A 21,622-nucleotide genomic window follows, 5' to 3' on the forward strand; every position below is an offset into this window, starting at 1 on the left:
GTAACACTAAAATTTTCATGAGGAAGTTTCAGAGCAATCGGCAATTTACAGCATACGCTTGCCAAGAGCCGCTACAGGTACTAGTTGTGTTTGAAGCATGGATTTCGATTAACGAAAATAAGCCCAAGTCGTATGCTGAGTTTTTCGTGATTCGAGGCGCACGCAAGTCGTTGCTTTGCAAAGAGACAGCCGAAAGTCTTAAAGTCTTGAAGGTGGGGTTGGCAGTGCAAAATGTTGAACAAAACAAAGCAGTTTTCCCCAAATTCCCGAACATTTAAGTTAAATTGTCCATTGATCATAGTGTCCCTCCAAGAAAAATCGCATACCTTAGAATCCCCGCAGCAATGGAAGATAAGGTTGACCAAAAGATTCAGCAAATGTTGGATACAGATGTTATCGAACAAGTCGTGGGTCCTGCGGAATGGATATCACCCATGGTGGTTGTTCCCAAGGGAACGGATGACATCCATTTGTGTATCAATATGCGATATCCCAATCAAGCGATACAAAGGGAACACTATCCGCTGCCATTGATCGACACCTTGTTGAACAAGCTTAAAGAAGCGAAGGTTTTCTCTAAGTTGGATATTACTTCTGCCTTTCACCACGTTGAGCTACACCCAGAATCACGCGGAATCACAACATTCATGACGAATAGGGGTCTGATGAGGTTTAAGCGACTTTCTTTCGGCATCAATTGCGCACCGGAAATATTTCAACGGATAATGTGTGAGATGTTGGCTGGTATTGATGGAGTAGTGGTGTATATTGATGACGTCGTTTTGTGGGGAAAATCTCAAGAGGAACATGACGAGCGTCTAGCGAAGGTGTTGGCTGTTCTTGATAGGAATCTTTTTTTTTTTTTTTTGTCTTTATTTTAGAGATTTTTAGCCTGAGGCTAGTTCATCTCTTCTTGATAGGAATCATGCGTTGTTGAATCAGGATAAATGTTTGATAGGAGTTGGCGAGCTTGAAATTCTGGGCTTTAAGGTTAGTGGCGCTGGGATCAGTCCAACCGACAACAAAATTGCTGCGATTCGAAACTTCAGAGAGCCGGAAACAAAAGAGGAAGTTCGGAGTTTTCTCGGTTTAATCAATTTCGTCGGTCAGTTCATCCCGCACTTATCAACAAGGACTGAGGCCTTGCGACAATTCATCAGGGGTGAGGCAGAATCCTTCGGTGAAAACCAGCGTCGAGCATTTGACGATCTGCGTGATGAACTGACTAAAACTGTTCACCGGCTGGGATTTTTCGATCCGAAGGACACAACAGAGTTGTATGTTGATGCGTCTCCGGTGGGTCTCGGGGCGGTGTTAACTCAGAGAGACAATTTGAATATGCCAAGGATCATAAGCTTTGCGTCAAAAGGGTTGACAAAGACGGAGAGAGTATATCCACAGACTCAGCGTGAAGCATTAGCTGTCGTGTGGGCTGTGGAAAAGTTTTATCTGTATTTGTTTGGAATTCGGTTTACGGTGTACACCGATCACAAAAGCCTTGAGTACATATTCCAAGGAAAGCATCAGGAAGGAAAGCGTGCTTGTTCGCGAGCTGAAGCATGGGCTTTACGTCTACAGCCCTATGATTTCTGCGTAAAATATATCCCTGGAGCTGACAATATCTCCGACATCTTCTCAAGACTATGCCCGCAGTCCGAAACATCTTTCGATGAAGATTCTGAGCATTACGTATGTGGAATTGGCGAGGGACCATCAGCCATTACGCTGGAAGAAATTAAAAAAGGAACCGAATGTGACGAAGTTCTCATCACGGTGGTCAAAGCTATTGAAACCCAAGTTTGGCCTCCGAATCTATTTTCATACCAGGCGTTCTCGAAGGAACTCGGAGTCATTGATGGTGTTGTAGTGAGGGATGATAGAATTATTCTCCCATCAGCTCTACGCCAGAGAGCCCTAGATATCGCACACAGAGGACATCCGGGAGTAGTCACAATGAAACGAAATCTAAGAGAAAAAGTTTGGTGGCCGTACATGGATCGCGATGTTGCTAACCGAGTCCGAGAGTGTGTAGCATGCACGGCAGTGAGTTCCCAAGCCCCACCGGAACCAATGCTGCGAAAAGAAATGCCAGACCGCGCGTGGCAGGATTTGGCAATAGATTTTTTACTGCGAAGGAATGTGCGACGTTTTTAGTAGTAATCGACTACTACAGTCGATTTCTAACAGTTACTGAAATGAAGGGAACCAATGCTGGAAAGACCATTGAAGCTCTCGAAAAGCTTTTCAACGAACATACCTATCCGGAAACCATTAGAGCTGATAATGGGCCTCCATTCGCCAGCGAGGAGTTTGCAAGCTACTGCATCAGTAAAAATATTCGGGTTGTACATTCCATTCCATACTGGCCGCAAATGAACGGCTTGGTTGAGCGGCAAAACCAGGGTGTCTTGCGAGCTTTAAGGATTGCCAGGGTGTTGAAGGAAGATTGGCGGAAATCAGTACAGAATTATGTGTACGCGTATAATACGACACCGCATTCTGTTACGGGAAAGTCACCGTTGGAGCTTCTGAATGGGCGACCAGTGAAGGACCTTCTACCATCATTGAGGACAGAACCTTATTGGAAACGGGACGACGAAACACGCGACAGAGATGCAATCAAGAAGATGCAAGGAAAGCTTTACGCGGACAAGCGGCGCCATGCAAGACCGGCTGAAATCGGTGTGGGAGATGACGTAATGCTACGGAATTATAAAATGGGGAAACTGGAGCCTTGTTTTCGTCCGGAAAAGTACAAAGTTGTACAGAAAAATGGTTCGGATGTAATCGTGGTGAGTGAATATGGTGTTCGTTATCGGCGTCCTGTTGCCCATTTGAGGAAATGGCCCACTCAACAATGTGAAGGAGCTGATTGCAATCCCTCACAAGGCGTTGAGTTGCAGCAATTACCAACTACGACGGATCACACATCGCAGGAGTCGAATGACATGGATGTTCAGGATGCTGAAAGTGAAGAAGTTCCAGTTGCCAAACGTGCCAAGAGAAGCACTAAGCGACCCACTCGGTTTGATGAATAAAAGTATTGCAAGTGTTTTTTTTTCTCGTATAATTTTTTTTATTCATGGAGTAGAAAAGGGATGTAGAGTCCATGATTACCAGTTGTTTCTTAAACTAAGTGTCACACCCCTTGGTGATGATAGAGAGAAAGAGAGAGAGAGAGAAAGAGGAAAACAGAGCAAAGGAGGACACCGACAGGATAGGTGAGTGAGGCAGTTGAATGTGAATGGTGATCAGTATCGGACGAATAAAAGTAAAGTTGAAGCGTGAGATTGGTGGAGTAAATTAGAAATATTTTGGAGGAATATCACGGACCGGGAGAGGATTTTACAAGGACCTAATGCAATGTTCAGCTTGAATTCAGAGGCACAAATAAGCTTGTATATTGAATAAATGCTGTATAACAGTGTACAAAGCTGAATAAAACGGGTTGTCGAATTATGTGCTGAAAAAGGTTATTGCGAACGATAGATGCACCTTTATTCCGCTGCTTGCTATGATCTGATTAATTTACTTATTAAAAGCTTTACAAACGTTGACTGTCTTCTCGATTCAACACCAGAAGTATGATCACCGACGAACCGACATGCCACTGGACCATTTCGTTTGTCCGCAATTCGATTTGTCAAATGAGCGATTTGATCTATCCAACGGGCGATCAGATCTGTCAAACGAGGTGAGACGCAAACCAAGTCAATATAAATTTTACGTGTGCTCGTGTCCTTGCTCATGATATGTCGCGATCGGATGAGTAGATGGCGGAAGTGTTTAACGTATTTGGTAGCTTCTATGAGCTGTCACGTCGGTTCGCCGGTGGTATGATCTAATAACAAACTGAATAAATGTAATTTGCACATACATTGGCGCTTTAATTCGTCTGTTTTCAATCGATTTAATTACATGCTTTATTAGACGTCTAATAAATGTTTTATAGCTCCATTATTAGATTTCATTGCATTGCTTTACACTTTTGCTGAATAAACGTGAATAGCTCTTATAATACTATGCGTCCATGTTTTAATCACATGCTTTGTAAATGCTTTATAAACGACGTATTAGATTCATTATTCCACAAGACTGGTTCAGCCTAACAATCAGACGAAATCAGTAGAAAAGTGGTTACCGTTTTCGTTTTCCAAGTAGAAGGTCGCGAGTTCAATCCCAATCTTAACCCTTTTTTATTTGTGTTCTTCGTCTAATTAATTTAAATTGTAAATATCGATCACATCACACACGACAATGAATTCACTGATCTAGTTTAAAAAATAACCCAGCATCCTTTCCTTGGAAATTGGAGAGGGGAAGAGGTAAAATTGGTCTAATGTAAAACAACGATGAATGAATTAATCATTCCCACAGGGCCTTGAAGAGCTAGAGTTGCGATCGGAAGTGCTGATGTATTCTAGGATAGCTCAGATGACAAGGCAAGCTGCTGGTTATCGGAAGGTACATGGTTCGAACCAGGGCCCCACAAAGTCACTTTCAATCGAAAATCGTCAACTGACGATGAAGCTGTCAACCATCACTTTCAATTAAAAGTCATTCTGTCTTCTCTTCGAGCAGATCCCCGTCAACATCAACAGAACCACTTTCGATCGGTTTTCATGCTGTTTGTTTTGGCTTGACTCGTGCTCAGTTCTTTTTTCATTGTCAAATGAACTTACATTTGCATTGAAACGAAGCTTGCGCAGTTTTTATGACTTTTGTTGATTGTTCACTCGGTTCATTGAAGCGTGTGCGCATAGATCTGTGCACGTGGTTATAAATTTTATCATTGTTGGGTGGTTCGTTTACCCATCAATATGGGTATTTTTTAATCGAGGTGACGTCTAGAGATCGAAAATTTATATGCGACGCCATTTTTAAATCCAAGATGGAGGCTTCCAGTTTAAGAAAAAGTGGGAAAAGCTGTCAAATACTTATCAATAAAGGTATTTTTTGAATCGAGATGATGTCTAGAGGATGAAAATCAATATCCGACGCCATTTTGAAATCAAATATGACAGCTTCCGATTTACGAAAAAGTGGAAATACAGTCAAATACACATCAATATTGGTATTATTGTGATAGGTGTGAAGTCTACAGATCGAAAATTGATATGCGATGCCAATTCTAAATCCAAGATTAATTAATTAATTTATCTTTATTAGGGAGGCTTTCAGCCTGGGGCTGGTTCGCCTCCAAATATACATCCAAGATGGCGGCTTCCGATTTCAGAACAAGTGGGAAATATTGTCGAATACCCATCAATATAGGTATTTTTGGAATCGTGATGGCGTCTAGAGGCCGGAAATCGATATCCGACGCCATTTTTAAATCCTATATGGCGGCTTCCTATTTCAGAAAAAAATGGGAAATGATTATGCCGTCCCATCAATATAGGTATTTTTGGGATCGGGGTGACGTATGGAGATTGGAAATCAATATCCGACGACATTTTGAAATCCATGATGGTGGCTTACGGTTTAAGAAAAAGTTGTAAATTCTATCAAATACCCATAAAAACGGTTTTTTAGAATCAGGGTAACGTGTAGAAGCGTTGTCCCTGTTCTGAAAATAACCATATTGTAGGGTATTTGACACCTTTTCTGAAACCCTATGGCCGCCAATGTGGATTCCAAAATAACGTCGAATATCGATTTTCCGCACCTTCGTGTCGTCCTCGTTCCGAAAATACCCATATTGTGGGGGTTTTTGAGACTTTCCCTGACCCCGATGGCCGCCATCTTGGAGTCCAGAATGGCCTCGTTAATTTAATTTTCGTTTGATATAAAATAATATATTTTTACTACATATAATCCGGATACCATCCATATCGGCAACCAATATTGTGCGGATACTATCCGGATACTATATGTTGATGCCTGCGTCGTCAGGCCGTGACTTGTCGAATAAGCCCCGAATTGAAGTGAAAGTGGAAAAAAACGAAGGAAGCAGTTTTCGAGTCATTAATTGCGTCAATTGAAACAAGTTTTTGCTTTAAATGAAATGAACTGAAGCACTCGACGAACGAAACAAGTGATAGTTCAGTCATGTTTGAAAAGAGGAATGTTCATCGTGCCTCGATAACAATAAACACGATGACTTACACGAAAATGATATTGCTCGAAATGAACCGATTCTGCGGAGAGTTCATTTTCTTATCTTTGTTTCGAAAATTCAGGACCCTGGTTGGAATCCATGTAAAGACATTTATGTATTTAATAAATATTCTAATATCTGGTGGTGCGACCACTGACAAACCAACTTTACACTAAATTCTGACTTATGCCCGAAAATCTCAAACGGCCGATTTTAATGTGCAGTGATCCGAACTGTCAAAACTATTGGATTTTTTTTATATTAGTTAAAAATAATTTGTCTAGAACAGATCAGACACGAACCAATTCATAACTTTTGCATGCCGGTTCATGGCTTAGCTAAATATTTCGCGCTAGGTGCCAGTACGTACACAGTACAATACATCTCATGTAAGTCGAATAAAAGGTTCTCAAAATACCTTATACAACACCAAGTAGTTCAATATTGTGGTTGAATAAATTCTCCAGATTTGTGTGAACAAAGCCTGAACAGAAGTTATTATTAAAAATAGTACTAGTTTTATTAAGTATGCAGTTGAATAAAATCGTCAAAAAGTCAAGCAGAACATTGCATTAGGTCCTAAGTAACATTGACTGATGGCCATGTCCCAGGTATTTTCAGCACACAGCATCTAGCATCTAATATGAAAAACACAACAAGAAACGGTTATGTGCTCATGTTATTAACGAAAGAGAAAATCGACGAAAAGAATCGATCAATGTTTCTTAGGACCTAATGCAATGTTCGGCTTGAAGTCGTTTCTTCAATAGGCAATTGTTTGTTGGGAATGTTGCCATCGTAAAGCATAATTTTGAATAAATTGTATCCACTCTTTGCAGAACATTCAATGCCCTATCTTTAACGATGCCGTATTTTTAACGATATCGAGATATTGAGCTCTATTTGATTCTATTCTAACAGTGCTGCCTTCTACCGGCTGAATTTCGAATCATTCGCGAAAAAACTGGGTGGCTTTTGACTCATACTCCAACTTAGCTAAACATTAAAAGTTACTATCTTGTGGAATACAGCATATATGAGAACACCAGTGGTCCAGTGAGATCGAACAAAGACAACGGCAGCAGCGCACCCCAATTGTCAAATCCAAAATAAGACCCATTAAAAAGGCATGTGAAAGCTCTGCCCTGTGGCAGGTTTATTTATATATTTGTCAATTCAATTTTGGAACCGGTAATGTAGAATATTGTAGAACATTGAACTACGAAGCACAGACAAACAGACATAACACTCACAATCACATTCTTCGCAAATAAGGTTTCAGTTCGGAATGTGCTCACATTTGTCATGGTGGCGCCACTGAACCGTCAATCAAGTCAGCACATTTTGAACTTATCAGTGGTGCCAATTCGTTTTCAGGTCAATTTAGTAGATGTCAGCTCTTGAAATAAGGAGACAACGCAAACAAATCACCTTTCATTGTTTCTCGGGAAGGCATCCCACATACTAATCTGACGAATACAGAAATAAAAATTATTTATGGTGATGATGATGGTCTCACCACTTACCCCTACAAATATTTGAGCATGACGATTTATCTTTAAGATAATTAAGTAAAACAATTAACCAGATCAGCAAACAAAAACGAACTGGTTACAGTTACAAATATAAATTCTCTCTACACCTTTAAGTTGCTTCACAGCGTTCACTCTTTGTTCACTCTTTTGTACAGCTCAAATATTCACAAGCATTCCCAGCGATCAAGAGTTCATGAATAATCAACAAAGCATTATAATACACTAGCAATCTGATGCTATCGTAATTTTCAGCAACGTCAGGAATGCATTGAATATTACATTCGAAAAGCTGCATATTGGTCGTTCCGTTTGTACTGTAATATTACGCTATTACGAATTTGACAACAAATCATTTTAATGAGTGTAATATTGTATCCACTTTTACAATCAATACATCATCATGAATAACATGTTATATTTTTTGCTGTGTACATATTAAAGTGATGGGCGGTGGTAGAAAGATGATACATTATCACGATTGAAAGCTTGTTTCCAGCAAAATAAAAATCATGCAAAACAAACAAAACAAATCCCTCAAAATAGACTGAGCTTTTGTCATACGGATCCGTATTTGTGCTAAATTCTATCAATACTGAACATTTCATTGAACCGGCATCACTGACTTGCATTTGTTTTGTTTTTATTCAACACAGCTGACGCGTTGACAGAACGAGGGAAAAGCAACTAGTGAAAAAATTGCATGGATGAGGGATGCTTCGGTTGCAAATCAATGCTTCGGAATGTGCAAGATAGAGGATGCTAGTGTACATACAAAATACGCTTGACGATATTTTTTGAAGAATTTTCTTCTAAGAGTTATGTCTTATGTCTGTTTGTCTGTGCTCCAAGTGTGTCACAATTCGAACCAATAGTTGTCTGTGCCAATAGTGTTGAGGCATGGTTCAAAGCATAATATTCACACATGAAATGGATGTGTTTCACAATAAGGGGCTGTCCATAAACTACATAGACATGTTAGGGGGATTGGGAATTATCCACGGCCCGTACAAAGTAAAAAAAAATGGATGGACAATTGTCTACGCAGGGGGAGGGGGGGGGGGGTCAATAATCCCAACGAAAACTGTCTACGTAGTTGAAGATGCTAATTTCAAATAACAGACTGTAGTGGTAATTTTTATACGATAGATGGAGTAGATGAAAGCAGGGTTCCTTCCATTCATTTTGGCAAATAAAATGTTTTATAAAATTATGGAATAATAAGATATTATAATAATATTTTGTTTGTGTAAGCAACAAGAAAAGATTGTGGAGTTTGTGTTTGACACATAATACCAGCCAATGTTGCTGCATGAGAGTCGCAATAAGCGATTTTGTCATTTATCTCACCCACTCTTCACTCTTCACTCTTCGCGAAGAGGCGATCAGAAAATCGCTCATTGTGGCTCTGTCAAAGCTAAATTTGCAGGTTTTATGTGTCAAACACAAACTTTAAAAATTTGTCTTGTTCCTTACACATACAAAATACCATCATAATATCGTATTATTCCATAATTTCCTAAAACATTTTTTTTAGTCAAAATGAATGGAAGGCACCCTGGATGAAAGCATAGAGTTGATAGTTCCGTTAGAGTACGGCAGTGTGAAGATGTCGACGACATCCCACTGCGACCTAGCAAGAAGTACAGTCGACTTGTTTCGCGCTCCGGTATTTCGGGAGTTTTCTCGGTATTCGGTTGGTTTAAATTATCAGTTTTTTCTCGCTTAGTGATTACTGGCATAGTTACCGGCTAAACAATTATCTGAAAGTGAGTTTTTCTGAGAAGAAAGTGGTTTTCGGCGTCATCGGAAAGAAAATTGTTCACTTGCAATTGGATATTCGCAAACCAATTTGCGCTTCATCGGTGCGTGATCACGCATACCTGCACACAGATCATCGTCATCGAGTGTCAGCATCTGCCTCCGCATTTATACCGGTCATCCATCATCGTGTGTCCAGCTGAGTGCCGAGCCTCATACAAGCACACCACTACAAAGATCGCCCGCACACGCGCATCGAAGGTCACCCACGCTGCGCGTCGCTCCGCTGCTGCTGTGTAATCACTCGGTGGTAGTAGTATAGCAGATAAGTTTTTTTTCCTGTTTCTTTCTCTCGCCCATCAGTTAAATTTAATTTTGTGTTTCTGTGTTTGTAGTTTTTTTCTGTTTATTGTGTCTGTGTGGTTTTAAGCATCGTTTCAGTCGTAGAGCGTTTACCGCTCCCACTAGTACGGCAAAATGGACGTCTCGTCAGAAGACGATATGGACATTTTGTCGGAAGATGACACCAGTTTGCCACTCGATGGCAAGAAAAGACGAAAACGTCCTGTCATTCATGGTTCGTCTCAGAAAAGCCCCCGATCGCGAGCCTATCCAGATGACTCGACTGGGCCATGGGTTGTCTACTTTCAGCCCAAAAACAAACCGTTGAACTTGATGCAAATTTCCACTGATCTGACGAAGCGATACTCGGCCGTGACCGAAATCACGAAGGTTAGGCATAATAAACTTCGTGTTGTCGTTTCTAACCTGAAGCAGGCTAACGAGATTGCTGCCTCCCAGCTCTTTACGATTGAGTACAGGGTTTACATACCAGCTCGTGATGTGGAGATCGAAGGTGTGGTCACCGAAGCGAGTCTGACCCCCGAGATCTTGGAGAAGCAGGCGGTTGGCCGTTTCAAGAACCCCTTGCTCCCCCCGGTGAAGATACTGGATGTCCAAAAACTGGGCTCAGTATTTGTCAGCGAGGGTAAAAAGAGTTTCTTCGGCTACCTGTGCGCTTGTTTGTTCCTCGGGTCATGATCTGCCAAAACTGCAAACAGTTGGGACATACGGCCTCTCACTGTGGCAGCAAGGCACGCTGTTCCAAATGCGGGGAGAAGCACGAGGATGGCGCCTGCACAGTCACGGCACCAAAATGCGTGTACTGCAAAGGATCTCCTCCTCATGGTCTCTCGTCGTGTCCGGTGTATAAACAACGCGGGGAAAAACTAGAGCGCTCTCTTAAAGAACGTTCCAGGCGGTCTTTTGCAGAAATGCTTAAGACAGCCAAGCCATCGACCAACGAAACAAATCCCTTCGCTCTTTTGTCAGATGACGAGTCTGGCTCTGACTTGGCTGAGGAGGGAGTTTCTTTCAGTTTTCCGGAAGGTTCTGCCCGGAAACGAAAACGCATCCGTTCGCGGAAAGTTGCAGATCAAGAACCCCAAATCAGCTTGCCCAAATCAAGGAGTGGTGGAAAAAAGGAGACTTCTACTCCTCCTGGATTCCGCAGAACTGATTATACCCAGGATTTTCCACCTCTCCCGGGGACATCCAAAACCCCCGATGCCCCAATTTTCAGAACACAAGCCCCTTCTTCATCTGGGTTGTTCTCATTTGATAACATTGTGGACAGTATCCTCAATTACCTCGATATTTCTGATCCTCTGAAAAGCATTGTTCTGGCAATGCTTCCTACTGTGAAAACCCTCTTGAAGCAGTTGACATTGAAGTGGCCCCTCCTTGCAGCAATCATCTCCTTCGATGGATAATTTTCCAAACGAGGTCGGGGATTTGATCACTGTTCTACAGTGGAATTGTCGAAGTCTTATTCCTAAGATAGAATCGTTTAAGTTTTTGGTTCACAATAATGATTGTGATGCATTTGCTCTGTGTGAAACTTGGCTCTCTTCAGATATCGATCTTCCTTTTAATGATTTTAACATTATTCGACTGGATCGTGAGGATTCGCGTGGAGGAGGAGTACTTTTGGGGATCAAAAAGTGCCATTCCTTCTATAGAGTGAATCTTCCACAATTTCCAGGTATTGAAGTTGTCGCATGTCAGGCTTTTGTTAAAGGCAAGAGCCTTTGTATTGCTTCTGTGTATATTCCTCCCCGAGTTTCGATTAGTCAAAAACAACTTTCAGATATCTGTTCAGTTCTCCCTACTCCACGGTTGATTATGGGAGATTTTAATTCCCACGGTACAGGCTGGGGGGAACTGTATGATGACAACCGTTCTACTTTGATATATGACCTCTGTGATAACTTCAATATGACAATTCTTAACAATGGAGAAGTAACACGTCTGGCTGGTTCATCCTCAAATGGAAGTAGATTAGACCTCACACTTTGCTCTAATTCATTATCGTTGGATTGCACGTGGAATGTGATACAGGATCCCCACGGTAGTGATCACTTGCCGATCGGCATTTCGATTGCCAGTGGGTTCAATTCTTCGGAATCCGTTAACGTCGCGTACGACCTCACCCGTAATATCGATTGGACAACGTTCAAGACCGCGATAGATGTAGCCGTGTCGTCGGTAGAAGAGCTTCCACCGTTGGAGGAATATAACTTCCTCTCCAATCTGATCTTGGACAGCGCGCTTCGAGCTCAAACTCGGCCGGTTCCAGGAACGTCTTTTCGTAGGAAACTTCCTACCCCTTGGTGGGACCAGCAATGCACTGAGGTTTATCGTAAAAAGTCCGACGCGTTTAAGCTTTTCCGGAAACGCGGAACACCCGAGTATTTCGAAGCGTACTCGACTCTTGAACACGAACTCAAGAGCCTCATCAAAGCCAAGAAACGCGGATACTGGCGGCAATTCGTGGACGGTTTATCGCGCGAAACGTCGATGAATACGCTTTGGAACACGGCGCGAAGGATGCGTAACCGGTCTTCAAACAACGAGAGCGAGGAGTACTCGGATCGGTGGATTCTCAAGTTCGCGCGAAAAGTATGTCCTGATTCCGTGCCGGCACAGATGATTCCTCGCGAAACGACGAATTCGGTAGACGAGATCAGCCAGCCTTTTTCAATGCTGGAGCTCTCACTCGCGCTCCTTTCGTGTCGCAATTTGGCTCCGGGGGCTGATAGGATCAAGTTCGACTTGTTGAAGAACCTCCCAGACGTCGCTAAGAGGCGCATGTTGAACTTGTTTTGTCAGTTCCTGGAGTTCAATATTGTTCCAGATGATTGGAGGCGAGTGAGAGTTATAGCCATTAAAAAGCCTGGAAAACCCGCGTCAGATCATAACTCGTATCGTCCCATCGCGATGTTATCGTGCATTCGAAAATTGTTGGAGAAAATGATCCTTTTTCGCCTCGACAAATGGGTTGAGACGAACCACCTACTCTCAGATACTCAATTTGGTTTCCGTAGGGGTAAGGGAACGAACGACTGTCTCGCGTTGCTTTCCACAGAAATCCAGTTGGCTTTTGCTAAAAAAGAGCAAATGGCTTCTGTGTTCTTGGATATTAAGGGGGCTTTTGATTCAGTATCGGTTAAAGTCCTTTCAGACAAACTCCACGCTTGTGGCCTTTCCCCATTAATTAATAACTTTTTGTACAATTTGCTGTCAGAGAAACATATGAGCTTTTCTCATGGAAACTCTACAGCTTCTCGATTTAGTTACATGGGTCTCCCCCAGGGCTCATGTTTAAGCCCCCTTTTGTACAATTTCTATGTCAGAGAAATTGACAATTGTCTAAGTGACAACTGCACGTTGAGACAACTTGCAGATGATGGCGTAGTGTCTATGACAGGGCCCAAAGAGGTCAACCTGCAAGGACCCTTACAGGATACCTTAGACAATTTGTCTACTTGGGCTATCCAGCTAGGTATCGAATTCTCCACGGAGAAAACTGAGTTGGTCGTTTTTTCTAGGAAGCATAGCCCAGCACAACCGAAGCTTCAACTTTTGGGTAAGCCGATCACTCATTCCATGTCTTTTAAATATCTCGGGGTCTGGTTCGATTCAAAATGCACCTGGAGATCCCACATTGAGTATCTGAGACGAAAATGCCAACAAAGGATCAATTTTCTCCGAACAATTACCGGAACGTGGTGGGGAGCTCATCCGCAAGATCTTCTAACGTTGTACCGGACAACGATTTTATCGGTTTTAGAGTACGGTAGATTTTACTTCCAGTCGGCGGCTAAAACTCACATCATCAAACTGGAACGTATCCAGTATCGTTGTCTTCGTATCGCGTTAGGATGCATGCACTCGACTCATACGATGAGTCTCGAAGTGTTGGCGGGCATGTTGCCACTATCGGATCGGTTTTCGGAATTGTCCCTTAGGCTCCTCACCCGTTGTGAAGTTATGAACCCACTGGTAATCGAAAACTTTGAGAAGCTTCTTGAGCTAAACCCTCAAACTCGTTTTATGTCATTGTACTACGTGTACATAACTCAGGATGTCAGCCCTTCACAGCATAATCCCCATCGTGTATGCTTCTCCGACTTCGGCAAATCAGTTAGTTTTGATTTATCTATGACGCGGGAGATTCGTGGAATCCCAGAACATCATCGTTCCATGATTGTTCCGTTAATTTACGCTGCAAAGTTTGGCCAAGTTGATTCCGCAAGATCGTTCTTCACAGATGGATCACTAATAGAGTCGTCCGCTGGTTTTGGTATTTTTAACGAATTTCATAGCGCCTCTCGAATGCTTCAAGCTCCTTGTTCCGTATATGTTGCTGAACTGGCGGCAATATATTATACGCTAGAAACGATCGCCTCACTTGCACCAGATCATTATTTTATTTTTACGGATAGTCTCAGTTCTGTCGAGGCTATTCGCTCTATGAGGCCGGTAAAGCACTCCGCGTATTTTCTCATGAAAATACGAGAGCTTTTAAGTGCTTTATCTTTAAGATCTTTTGTCATCACCTTTGCATGGGTCCCATCTCATTGCTCGATTCCGGGCAATGAGAAGGCGGACTCACTTGCTAAGGTGGGCGCTATGGAAGGCGATATTTACGATCGACAAATCGCCTACGACGAATTTTTCTTCATTTATCGTCAACAGTCCCTCGCCAGCTGGCAAAATAAATTGATTGAAGGAAGTTTGGGACGATGGCTATTCTCGATCATCCCTAAGGTGTCGAAGAGTCCTTGGTTCAAGGGGTTGGATGTGGGTCGAGACTTCATTCGTCTGATGTCTCGCCTCATGTCCAATCACTATTCGTTAAACGCTCACTTGTTTCGTGTTGGGCTGGGAGACAGCAATCTCTGTGAATGTGGACAAGGTTACCAAGACGCCGATCACATCCTTTGGTCTTGTGCTGAGCATCGTGGAGTCAGATCTGAGCTGTGCGATTCCCTTCGGGCTCGAGGTAGACAACCTAATGTTCCAGTTCGGGATATTTTGGCTAGACGTGATCTGGAGTTTATGAAACTCATATATGTTTACTTTAAGAATACTAACCTTAGATTGTAAGTTTGATTAACCTTGTGTTTAGTTTGTGTATTGTGCGTGTAGGTTTTTTTTTTAATGTTTGTCTTCAAGATGAATAGAAATAAGTTCATGTTTTAGGATATATTAAATATTTGTATAATAAATCATATTTCAAACCTCCTTCGCCCTTTCCCCATCCAAAAAATTGTAAATCTCCACTAACCTCGAGACGACCGCGAGTAATCGGTTCAATTCCTTTAACTCTAGATTTAAGACATTAATCATGTATAATGAAAATGATAACTCGGCTCTGTAAAGTTTATTCGATTGAGCCTGTACAAATAAATTAATATAAAAAAAAAGATGTCGACGATGACAGGAGCACATATCGTGGTAGGGGTAAACAATAGTTGCAATTTCCAAACCTACGACTGGATGCCTTCCTTCAAATAACAATTGAAGTGCGGTAAAAATCGGTAGAACTGTTTCAAACACACAGTTGGTACTTGAACGGGTCGGTTTTCATCTCTTTTTGCCAGTGGTGGCGGGGGGGGGGGACACCCCTCACCATCCCTCTCCAAAAGGGGGAGTTTGGTAAAGAGAGATGAAAAAACGGATTTGTACCTTCCTTAAAAGTTGTCCTAGTTCGCTATTCTAATATCTATATACAATCTTCACACTGCCGTACTCTAACGGAACTATCAACTCTATGCTTTCATCTACTCCATCTATCGTATAAAAATTACCACTACAGTCTGTTATTTGAAATTTGCATCTTCAACTATGTCTACGTAGTTAATGAACAGCTCCTAAGTGCATAATTAAGTGTGAGACACATGATGATGATGATTGAATTTTTTTGAGTGTGCTGATACACTGAAAATATTTATTCGTTAATTTGTCCACGCTTATTTCGTAGAAACGGGTTTCGTACATAAAACATCTTTTTCGTTAATTGTACGAAATATTCGTATTGCATGTTGTTAGTTACAACGACAACATTACGCATAATTCGCAAAATACAAGAACTGAATTTCGTATTGACGTAAAGCTTGCCTACAAAAATCATTCGAAGTATTCGTATACACTACGGAACTTTTCGTAATCCTACGAAAAACATTCGTGCGCACTATCTATCATAGCTACGTTATTCGTACATATTGCGAAACCATTCGTTTTTGTGTTGCATGAATTTGTTTTTGTTATTAATGTTTATATACAACGATGGCAATGACAAACAAATTTATTTGTGAGATTGTGTTATTTGTGGCGAAAACTTTTCGTGATTCATTTGGTACTATTATGTCGGACGGTAACGGTGGACTTTGATGGCTTGATCTCCGGTTTGACGAGGATCTGCAGTTTCTGACGACGAAAAAATAGCGCATCTCCAACAATGTAATAGCATCATGGAAAAGTACAAAGTACAAGTGGAATTTCTCAAACGGAGAATCTCGTCACAAGAGCTGGCCGTTACCCGGCATCAGTAATCTGGCGTGAGTGATTTATCATAGTTTTAACATTTATATTGCAACTAATCGCCTTCTACATACCCTATCTCATCCACAGCCTGAAGATCTTTCCTTAGACGGCAAAGCGTTTTGGCATGTATATTGCGCTGGTTCAGCTTGTAAAGGTCAGCCAATACTACCTGTATCGCAACCTGGACCGCATCCTTTTCGTGACTACATGATTCCCCTAGGCCACACCATCGATATAATCAGGTTGGGATATTTTTTAAAGATCCTGGAATATGCCACATGCTGCTGCAGCACATAGGGTTTTGGATTCCGTTGTCGTTTTCAAAACTTCATGGACATGCTACGATCGCACTATAAGCCAGAAATGCTGTCTGACATGCGACTGAATTCAACTTCTTGGTTCAAGAGAAAGATTTTTTTTTTTTGTTTTTTATTATTTTATTTGTTAAGGCTCAACCGAATTAACTTTACAGAGCCGAGGATTCTTGGTCACTATACAATACATCTTAAAACTATAGTCAAAAGGTACAACACAATAAACACTTTATCTTCCGCTATCCAAAAAGCCTCCTCCATCAGAACTGGAGCCGCTTCCAGTAGTTTCATTGTATGGCAAATTGTTGTACGCCAACGAGGGTCAGAGCGCGTCCATTGCAGCAATGGACGCGCTCTGACCCTCGTTGGCGTACAACAATTTGCCATACAATGAAACTACTGGAAGCGGCTCCAGTTCTGATGGAGGAGGCTTTTTGGATAGAGGAAGATAAAGTGTTTATTGTGTTGTACCTTTTGACTATAGTTTTAAGATGTATTGTATAGTGACCAAGAATCCTCGGCTCTGTAAAGTTAATTCGGTTGAGCCTTATCAAATAAATTAATACACAAAAAAAAACATCGAGAGTGGCCTGCTTTTGTCGGCAGCCGAGTGAACACTGCAAGAGAAAGATGATGATTTCGAATTTTCTGCGAGTGCTCCTGTGCTAATTAATGTCAATAAAGTTTTTACTTTGACTTCTGAACATTATTGATTTTTATTTTTTAAGATATTTTCATTTCCCTTTGCCTTTATTTTCGTACAATGAACGATATTGTTTTGGTAGTATACGAATGCTTCGTATTATTTACAGTCCATGCATTTTTTCGCACGAATAATTCGTAGGTACCTATCTTATGAATCAATCGTAGTGAGCCTGACGACGCTTCGTAAAATACACGAATATTACGAAGTAAACGATTTTGGGAATCTAAACGAAACTAGATTCTTACAAAGTACGAATCTATTTCGTTGCAGATATTGCTGATTGCATCTGAAACTGGACTGTCCCAAAAATGCAAAAAGTGTGATAAAAGTGCACGTTTCTGTCCAATCGTTTTGATGTCTTCGGAGCACTTATTGCTTGCATCATAAGGCATAAGTGCACCCAAGACACCAAGACGATTTGACGTAAACTTGCAGTTTAATCACACTTTTTTAATAAGTGAAAACGCGCTTATTAGTCCAATTTGGTGTGAAACGCGCAATAACAACGAATAGATTCGTAGCACAAACGAGCGCGTTCGTTGAATGAACTAAATTTTATTTTCAGTGTAGGAAGACATAAGATCGAAAAGAGAAACAGGCCCTGCTGAAGGGTACTATTTGGAAATCCTAACCCAATTAATTCATTGATGTCAGCCACCCAAAGCCACGCGTACCGATACCACTTATACAAGATACACACACTTATACAAGAATAAGCCTGCTCCATTATGATGTACGAACCCTAAAAAACTCTTACCGATGTTTGTAAAGGCACGTTTGGTTGTGTCTGCTCCGGCTGCCAGGATACTTTGCCTGCAAACCTGTGTCTGCAAAAGAGAGGCTCAGTTATCTAACAGACAAGTTGATGCCCATCAGTTCTTACCAGCTTCTTTTTCGTATCATTGCCATACATCAAATCGGGCGAGCTTATAATGGTAACGTCTTTCATTTCGACCCTCCACAAGAGACATGCCAACGTCTGTTCGTATCGATAATGTCTACAAATATGAATGCATCTAGAATTAATATAATTAATCCACCTAAAACTAATCAAAATCAAATACTACTTGAAGAGTATGACAGCAAGTATGGTGATAAATAGCGTGCCCATCATTATTCCGCTTATGTACCGCCAGTCGCGCGCTATCAGGCGACATTTCTCGCTATGGAATCCACACGGTGGCTCAGCCAATGGTGGTCGTCCTTTAACCCACATTATTGGCCGCTGTGAACTATACTTGAACTCCGGTAGATGCGTACTGTTGCTGCTATACACGAACATCCCAACGGGTTGCATCGACTTGTTGAGCGAATTATTCACAATCTCATCTTTCTGCAGAGCGATGACTGAAAAATTCCCTTCCGCATCACCGTTTTCGTCTATATGGACCTGTTTCCAGAGAGAACTACTTTGAAAAAAAACTGTCCCAAAACCCATAGCACGTGTACTGACATCGAATCCCTGTATCGAATGATACGGTCGGTTTAAAATATGGCGCATTATTTGTCTTCCATCGTGCAGGTTGCCTCCAGCCTGGATGACTTCGGTGGCAGCGCGGGCATAGATGAGCACTGCGTCGTAAAGATGGGCGGCATAGATCGGTACCTGAAGGAAAGGAAACGTTACACCATGCAATGAAGATGATGTGCCCTAGTTTAATGCAACCACCGCATGGACAAACGAGGACAAACTACGCGAGGAACAGAAATTAAGACTAATTTGTTATTTCCGTGCTCACTGCTCAGGGTTAAATCATTATCCAGCAATAAATTAATTGCGAACGAAATTTTCACAACTTTCGTTGAAAAGGAGTTTCATCTGATTTTTCCCGAAGCAGCTAGATGGCAACGATGCTGCTCTCCTCTGCGAAGTGGTCATAAATCACACCAAGCCAAACAGGCAGCCGGATGGATTCTCCGAACTTTCGACAACCTTTTCAGGTTGGAAGTTTTCTCTCCTGGGCTTCAGATTGTGCTTGTCACGTAGCAACAGTCAAGCAATAGAAGTGTTTAAAGAACGCTTAGTTAAGGACAAGTGATTATTCAAGTTATGCCAGAAAAAAAAGGAACATTAAATATTGTGTTTATGTGGTCTTCGTCTTCGGTAGTACGATCATGAGCATTGATGACCGTAAGATTCGTAGTTGCTACTTCGCGATTGACCAAATCCAGATAAATTTGAACAAGGGAGCAATTGAATTAGGCTTGCACGTTCAGAAATGATTGTTATGTTTGGTAATGTTTTTCCGAAATCTCAACAGCTGAACGTTCGGTTAAACCTTTACCTTCATTTTAAAGCATATTTTTCTCAAAAATAATTTCAGAACACATTCAACCTTATTCAAATGATTAAATCTAGTCATTGGAGAGGACTTTTCTTTTTATTTATAGCTTTAAATCATGTTAGATCCATATAAGCTGGTGGGCCAGACATTTTCCATTTAAACTGGAGCCGGATTCTACGTGTTATATTTTTAACGTTTATAAATACAATCAAATTATCTGATTTGACCCAAAAGTAATTAAATTGAATACTGAAAATAATACAATTTTTTGTGTAAAACTAGAAATAAAAAAATGAGTTTTTGACCCTACCGTGCTAAAACTACTTGAGCTAACAGAACCCAAACATTTGAAAATGTTTAAGCATGTGTATTCAGCGACTGCCTCTCACTCCAAAGGGTCTGGGTCGGCGCCGCCAGGATTTTCTGAGGCATACATATCTGATCACGTATTCGGAAGGGAAGTAAAGCCGTTGGTCCCCGGTCCATGAGTTGATGGGTCAATGGGCAGGGTCCAGGTGTGGGAGCTGGCTTCCTGGTGTCGGTAGCATTGGTACTCAGCGAGGTACTCAGCAGGGCCCAATAAAGTCACTTTCAATCGAAAGTCGTCAAGTGACGTCGAAGCTGTCGACCATCACTTTCAATTAAAAACCATTGTTCGGCTACTTGAGCATCTCTAATACACACACGATCAACAACCGTAGGTACACTCTGTGCACCAAACGCAAACTAGACTCTACACACCTTTGTACGACAGACAAGAACAATAATAAAACATTGACGTTTAATCTTTCTAGATGACGAGTCGCGTTTTTTCTCTTCTCGGAAAGGAAAATCCGGATTCCGAATTCCCGATAACAAATACAGTCCACTTAATTGAAGCAACATTGTGGTCCATCGATCCGGATCTGCTAGTGATCGGTGCAAGTTCGAGGCAGTGTTGTTTTTTCACGTGAAAAATAGAAATTGAACATTCGTCCGTTGCTGTCGGTCGAGTGTGGCGAAGCGCTAGCTGCTTTTGCACATGGCGGTCGCTCTGGAGGAAAAGTTTCCTAATCGACGCTGGAAGTGAAATAAGAACAGTCTGACAATTGTTTTTGCAAATGGCGTGGTAAAGTCGCCACAGAAATGAATCCTTCTGGACGTGTTTAGTGTTTTTTGGTTATCTTTGTATTTTTTGCAAATGGCGCGTGATCGAAGTGATGTGAATCTTCAGAAGGAAGAAAAAGAAGATGTTTTTAACACCGCCGGTTAAAAAAGTTATTACACCGAGAACACCGATCAGCGAACAGAAAAATAAACAGAAGCAAAAAGAAGAAGCGAAGAAAATGGAAGATCAAATAAAAGTGCTGGTTCATCAGAGAGGGGCAGTGAAGGGGAAGTTAACCCGAGTGAGAAGTGCTTTACGGCATAGTGCTGAAGAACCGAATCCGAACATTATGAACATCCATTTTCTGCAGCTTCACCAAAAGACGGTGGAGCATTGTTACCGCGAGTACAATGAGTTTCAGAACAAGATTTACGAGCTACCCCTCTCTGATGAACGTCGAGCGGAACAAATCGAGAAATACATCGAATTTGAATCGCTTTACAATGACGTGGTGATGCAACTGAGCATGTCGATGGAGCGAGCGGCAGCTGCAGCAGTAACTCCCTCACCTGCGTTCCTTCGGCGGATGCACTCCAGAAATCATTCCAGAAGTTGATGTTCCCGGCTCAGCCCTATCTTCCACCGTTACAAGTGCCCTTGCCGACCTTCGACGGGTCGTATGAGAAGTGGTACTCCTTCAAGTCCATGTTTACCACCGTCATGGACCGGTATCAGCAGGAAGACCCAGCATTGAAATTGTACCACCTGAGGAACTGCCTTGTTGGGCAAGCGGCTGGTATCATTGACCAGGATCTAGTTAACAACAACGACTATGATGCTGCGTGGATGGTACTTAAGCAGAGATTCGAAGACAAGCGAATCATTATCGACAAGCACGTCGAGAACCTGTTCAACCTACCGAAAGTTGGACAAGAAAATGCAGCCA

At 41.8% G+C, this 21,622-nt stretch overlaps 1 protein-coding gene across 1 annotated transcript in view; it reads right to left on the reverse strand.

The window, feature by feature from the left end:
• Gyc32E (Guanylyl cyclase at 32E) overlaps window positions 1-21,622 on the reverse strand; it is a 54,869-nt gene that overhangs the window by 15,818 nt on the left and 17,429 nt on the right. The window contains exons 9-12 of the mRNA XM_065234590.1: window positions 18,758-18,910; window positions 18,372-18,694; window positions 18,188-18,302; window positions 18,062-18,131 (exon numbers count right to left, since the gene is read on the reverse strand). Coding sequence (XP_065090662.1) covers window positions 18,062-18,131; window positions 18,188-18,302; window positions 18,372-18,694; window positions 18,758-18,910 — 661 coding nt within the window. The remainder of the gene's footprint in view (window positions 1-18,061; window positions 18,132-18,187; window positions 18,303-18,371; window positions 18,695-18,757; window positions 18,911-21,622) is intronic.

Source organism: Ochlerotatus camptorhynchus, unplaced genomic scaffold (assembly GCF_037179485.1).
Source record: "Ochlerotatus camptorhynchus isolate MF236.1 unplaced genomic scaffold, CSIRO-AGI_Acam_v1.1 ptg000038l, whole genome shotgun sequence".
Lineage (NCBI taxonomy): Eukaryota > Metazoa > Arthropoda > Insecta > Diptera > Culicidae > Ochlerotatus > Ochlerotatus camptorhynchus.